The sequence below is a fragment of the Symphodus melops genome, assembly GCF_947650265.1.
Source record: "Symphodus melops genome assembly, chromosome: 20".
Classification (NCBI taxonomy): domain Eukaryota; kingdom Metazoa; phylum Chordata; class Actinopteri; order Labriformes; family Labridae; genus Symphodus; species Symphodus melops.
In genome coordinates this window covers 19,868,462-19,878,370 of record NC_136710.1, presented here as the reverse complement: position 1 = coordinate 19,878,370, position 9,909 = coordinate 19,868,462, and the positions used below count along the sequence as shown (strand labels likewise).

The following is a 9,909-nucleotide window of genomic DNA, read 5'->3' as shown; positions in this document are numbered from 1 at the left end:
GTTCCAGCGGCTCCGACGTATTTTACGTTCATGTCTTCACCGAACACACGAAGCGATGACCTCGTCTCGTCTTGCAGTCTCTGATTTGCCACTTCGCCCTCCGCCACACGAGGACGCACTTTTTGCTGGCCTTTATTTTCAAGCGAGGCGGCGTCTTCCTCCAGTTGGTGTAGCTGACCGACTCTCCGTCAGCCCACTCCCAGCGGCCCCTGCCCTCCCGGTCGTTCAGCCCTGAAAAAACAGGAAACACATGATGTCACCTGTCAATCAGCTCAGCTACACGCCTTACTGTGAATAACTCTGATCCTTCATCCAATCAGAACTGCTGAGTCATCAAAACATCCCCCTGTAAACATGTTCATGTCTGCTGTAAAAACAGGCTGTTTGAATGGGTGTGTATGTGACTTCCTGTGCTGCGGCAGCCAGCCTCTAGTGGACACTCCAGGAACTGCAGCCAGCCTCTAGTGGACACTCCAGGTACTGCAGGATGTTTACACCTTACAGAGGTCAATCTCAGGTTCAGAGATCTTTGTGGAGATTAAATATTTACCCAAAAGGTTTAAAACACTCTTTTGAACTTTAATGACTTTAGCTTAAATTAATTTGTCTTTAAAATCAAATCAAATCAACTTTATTTTATAGGAACTTTGTTGCAGGGAAAGCGCCAGTACAGAAACATAAGACACATCATATACCATTCACACATTAAGATTCTGATGGTCATGAAGTCCCTAATAAATAGCTTAAAAACAATAATAGATTAAAAGCAATGGTAATAGCAATTTATTGTCTTATTTAGCTCTTCTGTTTAAACTCGGGTGTTTTTTGCTTGATTATTTGTCTCCTCTTTATTTCCTTCTTCGGTGAGTTAAATCCTCGCTGACCTGTTAAAAACAGTCTGTGAATAAATCCGTGCTGTGACGGTTAAATCCGAGTCACCCACCGATCCAAAAGGGTTTTCTCCCGCTGAAGTCCCACATCCAGTCCATGTCGGCTTTGGAGAGAACGCTTGCCAGCGTGCCTTTATACCTGAGCTCACACAGACAGGAAGTGGTGTGTTCTGAAGGTCATGCAGATCATTTGCAGATTTCACGTTTTTTTGTAAAAGCGTATCAAGCAATTCATCAGAAGCATGCGTGACGTGTACCTCTCCCTGCAGGTTCTGCTCGCCGTGCTCCACGTGACCTTGTTCTCAGTGCCCAGGATGTAACAGCGGCCTGCGTGGTAGCTCCAGCCCCGCGGACACCTCTGAGCGCCCACCATCTGCGAGGTCAAGATTTCACTCGGGGTCAAACGAGCACGTTTTATCAGTCAAGCTAACGTTTTGGATTATTGCTCCACAGAGGAAGGAGCACATTTACACTCTGATGGTAGAGGCTGCTGCAGAAGTCGGGCTGTGATACCTGATTGGTCGGAGCCCAGGGCCTCCAGGAGACGCCGTCGCAGTGAAACAGCTGATTGGTTGTCTGGTTGAGATGCAGGAGTCCCATCAGTTCTGGCACACAGGGCTTGGATGTGGAGTAATCAGCTGTCGCCTATATAATGTGCAGAACGCTCTCATTAGCTCTGTTTTTAGGGTGTGCATGACATCACAAAGGGCAGTAGCCCCTCCCCTTCATGACATCACAAAGGGCAGTAGCCCCTCCCCCAGGTGGGTGACACTCCCACAGCTAGGTGTTTGTTCTGCCCTCTGAGTCTGCCTTCTCACCGTAAACAATAGGACATGGAGCCAGAAAGCAGCGAGTACACCCGAGCCCTTCCAGAGAGGGGGGCGTGGTCAGACACAGCTCATTTACATATTTAAAGCTACAGACACAGAAACAGCCTGTTCTGAGCAGGGCTGAAATAGAGGGGTTTATAGACGTGATCAAATACAGGATCAGAGTGGATTTACAACAACACACTTCACACACATGATGAAGAGGAGCGAGGACACTGATTTCACCTGAAGAGGAGGAGGAGGTCATGTGACCTTTAAAACACTAATTATAATACTTTAAGAGATTTTAAAGCTAAAAGTTGTGTTTTAATGTTTTACCTCATTTACAGTATAAACAAACACAATCCGGTCCTTCAAACACTCATTTGTTGGTTTTGTTTCGTTAATCAAAGTGTTGTTTTCTCTCGTTAATCTTTAAAATCAGAGACAAGCCAATTACAGATTAAAAAGTTGAACAGAAATCGGCCTCCACGAACACAACGTGAGGCGCTAAGACACCAAGTTGGAAAGACGCCTGATTTTCAAGAAACTCAAAAATCCTGGAAAAGAGAGAAAAAAAAAATCTTTGCCAACTTCTCTTTCAGTAAACTTTCCAGGAAGCAGAAGACCACCAGGAACGTTTTCTCCTTGAGCGCCCTCCAGCGAACTCTGAGGGGTCGGACTTTAGGAATTAGACAATTTGTTTAGATTTTTTTTTTTACTGTTTCTAATTTTACTGTTTCTAATTGATCTCAAGCATTTGTTTTGCTTGCTTTTGTGTTTCCTGGGTTCTGATGATGTTTCAGTACTTTGTTCTTGTTATTTATGTTTTTCTGTCTTTGACTTCTTCAGAAGCACGCGTCACGCTAGAATAGAACGACCCGGACAGGAAGTTGGGGGGAAAAAAAGCACAATGTGTGTCTGGTGAATTTTCAAAATAAAACATGTTTATTTCTCTCGTCATGTTGTTTGTCGTTCTCTTCATTCCTGCGTGATCTTGTTGTTATTTTTTTAAAGCGTTAGAACTTACGAGTGATCGAGCTGGTCCCGGTTCTGAAGGTTTCTTTCTTCGGGGGTCAGACGGTGAAACGACAGCGTGTGTTTCCTGCTGCGCTCCCCTGCTCACCACGCGGACGTTCGCCTTCCTTCCCTTCCTCGACGCCGACGCGTCGTCTTCTACCTGCATTTGCATAATCCCGTGATACTGGAATCAAACAGAGCGCACGTGTGAACACGTCTCCAGCAGGTTAAGAGCGACGTCAGGTTCGAATCAGCCGCCGCCGCCGCCGCTTACCGTGTAAACGACGTCTGTCCCGTTACGAAAAACTGATGAAGGTGCGATCTGAAAACACGGACAGATTTGAAGTTTAAGAAACGGATTGAAGTCCGATGCAGACGAGGAACGCTGACTCACCGTCTTTGGATTGCTCCGGACTTTAAGTTTCTTTCTCGTGACGTCAGTTGCAGGTCGGACGCCGTCTCCCCGGCTCCAGGCGACGGACTCCGTGCCGAGCGGCAGCTTCTCCAGCTGAATGGATCCGTGTTCCGGGTACGCGTCCGAGCGGACTTCTGTACCTACAAGAACCGGAGCTCCGCGGTTCTGGGTCGGCGTGCAGCGACCTGCGGTGATGAAGGGTTTTACACGTCGTCTCACCGCTAACTCAGCTTCTCAAGAACCCTCCTGATCATTCGAGCGTCTACCTGAGTCTTTGATGGCGACCTGAGCGGCGTCGAGGCGTCCGATCACGGTCCCGTCAGGAGAGACCAGCAGCACCTCAAACGTCTCCTCGGACTCCTCCAGCTGATCCTGAACGAGGTCCGTCTGCCAGATCCTCCTCGACACTCCTGCAAACACAGGAACGTCTCAGACAACGCTCGCTGTCAGGACGACCTTTTGAACTGGTGCATCGGGGGCGTGGCTTCATGACACACGGCGCACTTTTTTAAACAGGAAGAAGAGAAGAAGACGGACTGACTTAAACAAACCTCGGACATTCCTGATCTAGGAATCTTTATACGATGTAAAATCTGATGTGTGCTGCGTCTTTAACTCCAGTGTGACACAGCAGGATGAATGTCATTAAATGCCGCTGTCACACACGTCACCTGATCTCACTGTGTGTTGAGAGCTGATTTCACACAGCGCTGGGGAAGCCAGAGGTCAAGAGGTCATACTCGTGTATGTACAGAAACGGTCGGGATGTAGTTCCGTGAATAAACCTGACTGATATGAAAGTGAAAGAGTCGGGCGGAGAGCTCGCAGGCTCGGTGCGCTGTGATTGGACGACGGTGTGGTCACTTCAATCAGCTCATTATTTAAACCGGCTGCTTCCACTCTGCCGGCGCCAGATTATTGTTCTTCCCTCTGTGGTTCGTGCTCTCCGTGTCTTTACCAGTTATTTAGTGCTCTGTGATTGCTCGTATTTTTGACCCTTCGTGTTTTTCTCCCTCTCGCTAGTTTCCCAGTCCTGCCCGTCCTGCACCTCGTGTTCCTCGTCGTCTCGTCCGTCTTCATCTGGCTCTACTACACGCATGCTTTTGGATCACCTTCGAGTCATTTACTTGTACACATTCTTGTCACATTAGATTCATGCTACACATTAGTGTCACTCATATTTCATGTAGTACATTAATTCACTGTGTCACTCGTTGTTTAATAAATCATTGTTTGTTTATTCTGTCTCTGAGTCGTGCGTTTGGTTCCACTTCTACTCTGAACCGTAACGACGGCGCTGTTTTTATCTGCGTCTTTTATTCCTCATTTTACAGTAACATCAGGAAGTTCTGGTTCTGTGTTGTCCAAACTAAAAGAAAAACATTGGCTACTACTTAACCCTTTACACACGCTACATATGGCCGCCCGTCTGCACCTCAGTGAGGTCGAGAAGCATGTGATCCTCTCTCAGCCAATCAGAAGAGAGCACCCTACGTCACTGATCCTGCTGTTGTGGCGTTTTAACCAAATATGGAAACTTCATCAACGTTTATTCCACTGAGGCCCCGCCCACACGTAGCCGGGTATCTCACTAAACATTTTCTACATGTCGGCGTCTCGTTCAGACGAAAACGCAGATTTACGGCATCAAAAACGAAGCTTTTAAAAACATCCGACCAAAGCGAAGATTTTTGCGAATTCTCCGTCGATAAGTTTTCACGTGGACGTCAATAACCGTTTCGAAACGTCACAAATATTTATATACATACATACTTATATATCTAAAAATGAAGTACGTGAGTTTTTTTTCTAGACGGAGGCGGCAGGATTCATTTTTACAAAAACCCGGCTACGTGTGGTCACGGCCTTTATACGTTCTAACAGAAATAAAGTTCTGTTATGTCCCTGAATGACACTATGAGGTGACATTTTTGAATTTCAAAGTATTTCAATGAGTGACCTGTAAAGGGTTAAAAATAATAATAATAATAATAATTTGAGTTAAAAACCATAAAAAGTGAATCTCAGGTGAATTTATCTCAGACCAGATCAAACTGATCCAGATCCACAGAGCTTGGATCGATCCGTATCTCGTACCTGGATCAAACTGAATGAGTGAAGACGGACTGATGACGAAGTCTTTCCCAGCTGTCGCCGTCCCGTCTTTGACCTGAGACGAAGAACAAAATGTTTCAAACACATCCATTCATTAAACATCAATCTGTTTTAACACGGGGTCAGACATGTCGTTAACATGTTGGACTTGTTGCCTTCTTGACCCGAGAAAAGGAAGAAAGTGTCTCCTCGGCTCATGTGGATGAAAGACAACAACTCCCAGAATGCAACAGCACCGCAGGCCACTCCCACTGAAGCTACGGTGGATTTAAAGTCCGTCTACAACACAACACAACTGATCCTGACATTTATTCCAGAGCGAATCGGCCTCTAAGAAAACAGACTCTGTGTCCGACCAGTGAGGGCGCCGACACCGCCAGCACGCCTTAGCGTCTTCACCGCCGCCGCCACAGGCAGGTCTCGAGCCCCAGCTCCTGTTCCTCGACTGTACTCATAGACCTTCGCAGTCCTCACATCAGTTTGAAGTTGAAACAGACTTTGTTCGCTTCCCAGCAAGATGGCAGACATTAAGTTTTGAGGCCCCGCCCACTGATCTGTGATTGGTCTGTAGCTTCAGTGGGGCGAAAAACATGAAGAGCTAGCGATGTAGTTTCCCCCCTTTAAAACCAAAACAGCCTAAAAACGACGATGACGCAAAATAGAAGAAATACAGAGCTTTCCCGTCTCAGGGGAAAAAGAGGGCAAGATGCATGACCTTTCAAAATAAGACAAGATTTCTAATGATATGATTTTTTTACTTACATTTTTTTTAAATTATTTTAAATTATTTATTTTTTGTATTATTTTTATGCATTTTCTTTTACTGTGTACCTTGATTCATGTTTTATGCCTTTTAATTTATTTTGTATTTCAAATGTAGTTTTTTTTTTATTTCACTGTGCAGCACTTTGGTTGTTTTAAAGTGCTTTATAAATAAAGTTGCATTGAAAGCTTGATGCAGATCCCTTTAAACGTATAGATACCTTGACAGTGACATATGAAGACTCTGCTAAGTTCCCTTTTCTGCTGATTTGGACTGAGACGGTTCTCTGGTCCTCACACGCTGAATACTGCGCCTGCGACAGCTCCACCGTGGACCAGCTGAACTCCAGCCTGCCGGGACGAGATCACACAGAGTGAGGACGCCGTTGTTCAAAGACGTGAGGTGACATCAGGATGAGTTTGGTCTTACACGTGAGCGGAGCCCGTGTTCCCTAAAGGATCCGACACCGTGAACTCCAGACTGTCTGACAGAGACTGTCTGTCCGGGTTTATGATGTAGACAATCGACCGTTTGTTCAGCTCCGTCTGAGGGAAGCGCTGCGGGACAAAACCTCCTGCAACGTGCAAAAAAAAAAAAAAAAAGTAAACATTTTTAAAGCCTGCGTTGTCGACACAGACTGAACGTGCTTCCGCTCTAACCTGTGGTGATGTTTTCCAGATAGCCGAAGTACGGCTGCCGAACGACGCAGAGTGTCAGCTCCTCGTCTCGGCTGTCCTCGTCCTCGGCCTTCAGCTCACGAGACGACAGAAAGATCCCGTATCGTCCGTCGTCTAAGAGCTCTGCTTTCCAGAGGGGAAGCAGCCGCACCACCTCGGGGGAAGATCTGTCCAAAGGCTTGATCTGAGAACAGATCAAATATTGTTTCTTATTTTCTATCCTACTCAGCAAATATGATGGGTTTTTTTTTCAGTGGTCACGATACTGTCAGTGTGATTTATTCAATAATAATAATCTAATAATAATTTAATAATAATAATGATTTAATAATAACAATTTAATAGTCATTCAATAATAATAATTTAATAATAACAATTTAATAATTTAATAGTTCAATAATAATTTAACAATGATGATGATAATTTAATAATAACAATTTAATAATAATTGAATAACTTCATAATAATAATAATTCAATAATAATATAATAATAATAATAATATAATAATAATAATAATATAATAATAATAATACTACTAATAATAATGTGTGTTTGATTTAATCAAACAAAAAGAGGAACAAGTGACTCATTAACACAAATATTTAACGTAGCCGCCATGTTGGATTCTAACTCCGGCAACTCTGACCTTCCTCTGATTTCCCAGTTTCACTTGAATGCAGCATGAGCCACAATAAAGGAGCGTTATCTGACACCTAGTGTTAAAAACGGGTACTGCAGTCTAGATTCACACTGTTTGAGGGCCCCTCCCCCCCTCCTGTATCAGACTGTCAGCGCCCTCTGGTGGCAGCAGGTGGTACTGCAGGCTCAGTGTTGAATCACCTACCTGAATGGTGAAGAACACGGGCGTTGTTTGTAACCTGCCGTCCAGCAGGAAGCCTCGATCGCTGCTGTCAGACGCAGAAAAGGCGAATCTGTCGATCTGCGACGGTCCTCCGTCGTGTTTGTACGTCACCTCCAGCTCCTGCACGTCTCTCTGCGTGAAGCTCGACCCCGTGGCGAGCGGCCGTCCTCCTACAATCAGGCCGCCGTACTGAGGCGGCTGCAGGAGGGTGAAGGTCAGGTCGTCGGGAGGAGTGTCCGGGTCGGACAGAGTCAGGCGGTCTGGACTCAGGATCATGGAGGATCCTTGCGGGACTGAGAGGCCCGTGTTCGAGGTCAGAGACGGCAGGACGCGGTCCACCATCTCCACTGCGACCTCGAAGGTTCCGTTCCTGCTCGTCTCGCCGTTACTCACCACGAACCTGAAGAAACACACAGAGCGTTAGACCGCCTGACAGCCCGGGCAGACGCCGTCATGTGAACGCCATTGGAAGGGGGGGCGGCGGCGAGCACTCACTGAAAGGTTTCTGTGGGATCTCGCGCTCGGTTGTCGTGAACGTACGCCACCAGGTTGGCGGCGACGTCCATCTGGCTGAAGGTGGCGATGGTCAGCCCGGGGTGTTTGATGTACTCGATGTGTCCGTGAGCGGGAGGGCGGGTGACCACGTACAGGAGCTCCTCGGGTTTGTCCGTGCCGTCCGTGGCGAACAGAGCGTCTGTGGTGAGGACGAGGCGATCGCCGCGGTTCACGGTCACCGGCTGCACGGAGACGGCGATGTTTCCTGGATGAAAAAACACGAAGGACGCGTCAGAGCTGGAAGTCCGAAACCCGAGAGGTTAAACGCCCCCCCGCCGCCGCCGTACCTTTCTCCAGATCTTTGACGGAGACGTGGAAGTGCTGCGGCGGCGAGCGGTTCTGTCCGTCCGACAGGCGGAACACAAAGAAGTCCTGCGTTTGAACGCCGTGCAGACCCGTGTGCGAGTAACGCAGGAGGTTCATGTCCACCATCTCCTGGCTGCAGTTTGTCCTCGCCGTCAGGGTCGACCAGCTGCGACCTTCCTGCGACACGATCAGTCGTGGTTAGACGAACATCCACAGACGAACGCTTCAAACACGCCGCTTCGTCTTTTGTGCGAACGCCACTCTTTTCCAAATCTTCGATATTCCCGCCGCCTCGCTCCGTGTCTGATTGGGAAATAAACAATCTCGACAGGCGGTTGTCATAGAGACAGGATGGACACGCCCGAGTGGAAAAGCCAGCGCCCAGAAAAGGTTACGAGGTGGACACGTGGCGTTCGATCAACGTTTGGTAAACGCTACGTGAAGACCTCATGGTCACGGCGATTCGGCAACGAGACGCCATAATTCAAACGTGTGCCGCTGACTCACCTTCAGCTGCAGCAGTCCCCGCGCCGGAACGCTCTCAAACACGTATCTGACCTCCGAGGGAGGCGTGTCGGCGTCCTCCGCCAACAGAACAACGCTGGATATGAGGCGCGACTCGCCGGGCTCCACCTGCAGCCCGTCGTTCCTGAAACAGCAGAAGAAGAAGGAAGTTCAGATTTTAACCTTCTGACTCGCCGGGAACAGGAAGCTGGACGACGGCGTTACCTGATGACTCGAGGCTCCTCGTCGTTGACCGGCTGGACTTTAACCGCCACGTGGCGGTGGAGTCGATGTCGCCCGTCGTCGAGCTGGAGGGTGAAGCCGTCGTCCATGTTCTCCGAGTCGTCGTGCAGGTACGCCAGATCCAAACCTGAGAGCCAAAGGTCAAACTATTTAACGCACGGCGCCGCTCGCTCTCAGGCCGCCACGGGGTTTAAAACACGGCGTGAAAAGTACCGTTTGTCAACTCTGTCATGGTGAAGTCGACCACGGGGACCCGACGACCCGATTCCCGTTTCTTGTGGACCGTCTCCTCGGCGGCGTGGCTGACGATGCTGCCGTGCTGCGGCGGTTTGACCACGCTGAAGCGCAAGATGTCCCGCGGCACGTCCAGATCCATCGCACGCAGCACGGACGAGTCCAGCTGCCTCGCCGCGCCCTCTCGCACCTGACGGCGAGACAACGAGGGGGGGTTGAACGTGGAGCGTCGTGACGGCGAAACGTGTCATCAGAGTAAGCGCGAGAACGTACCGTGATGTTGCGAGCCTCAAACTCGGGGACCTCGTCGTTGGTCGGCGTGATGATGACGTAGAAGGGGACGTGGGCGGAGCTGTGTTTTCCGTCGGACACGGCGAGCATGAAGTGGTCGGCGGTGGGCTCCATCCTCTGGTGTCTGGACTGCACGTAGTTCACGTGACCGTCCGTGACGTCTTTGTACGAGAAGGACGCTAAAACGGGAAAAAAAAAAAAGAGGTTAAAACGGAGAAACGAC

At 48.5% G+C, this 9,909-nt stretch overlaps 1 protein-coding gene across 2 annotated transcripts in view; it reads right to left on the bottom strand.

Moving 5' to 3' along the window:
• Nucleotides 1-28: 28 nt before the first annotated feature.
• Nucleotides 29-9,909, bottom strand: part of frem1a (Fras1 related extracellular matrix 1a) — a gene marked incomplete at its 3' end in the record, with an annotated part of 23,935 nt that continues 14,054 nt past the window's right edge. For both annotated transcript variants that reach the window (XM_079371222.1, XM_079371223.1), the window contains exons 19-37: nucleotides 9,669-9,865; nucleotides 9,375-9,585; nucleotides 9,144-9,288; nucleotides 8,922-9,063; nucleotides 8,396-8,591; nucleotides 8,049-8,313; nucleotides 7,536-7,953; nucleotides 6,672-6,873; nucleotides 6,442-6,586; nucleotides 6,233-6,362; nucleotides 5,232-5,304; nucleotides 3,401-3,544; nucleotides 3,114-3,319; nucleotides 2,994-3,041; nucleotides 2,730-2,903; nucleotides 1,404-1,535; nucleotides 1,148-1,263; nucleotides 944-1,029; nucleotides 29-231 (exon numbers count right to left, since the gene is read on the bottom strand). In XM_079371222.1, coding sequence (XP_079227348.1) covers nucleotides 29-231; nucleotides 944-1,029; nucleotides 1,148-1,263; nucleotides 1,404-1,535; nucleotides 2,730-2,903; nucleotides 2,994-3,041; nucleotides 3,114-3,319; nucleotides 3,401-3,544; nucleotides 5,232-5,304; nucleotides 6,233-6,362; nucleotides 6,442-6,586; nucleotides 6,672-6,873; nucleotides 7,536-7,953; nucleotides 8,049-8,313; nucleotides 8,396-8,591; nucleotides 8,922-9,063; nucleotides 9,144-9,288; nucleotides 9,375-9,585; nucleotides 9,669-9,865 — 3,233 coding nt within the window. The remainder of the gene's footprint in view (nucleotides 232-943; nucleotides 1,030-1,147; nucleotides 1,264-1,403; nucleotides 1,536-2,729; nucleotides 2,904-2,993; nucleotides 3,042-3,113; nucleotides 3,320-3,400; nucleotides 3,545-5,231; nucleotides 5,305-6,232; nucleotides 6,363-6,441; nucleotides 6,587-6,671; nucleotides 6,874-7,535; nucleotides 7,954-8,048; nucleotides 8,314-8,395; nucleotides 8,592-8,921; nucleotides 9,064-9,143; nucleotides 9,289-9,374; nucleotides 9,586-9,668; nucleotides 9,866-9,909) is intronic.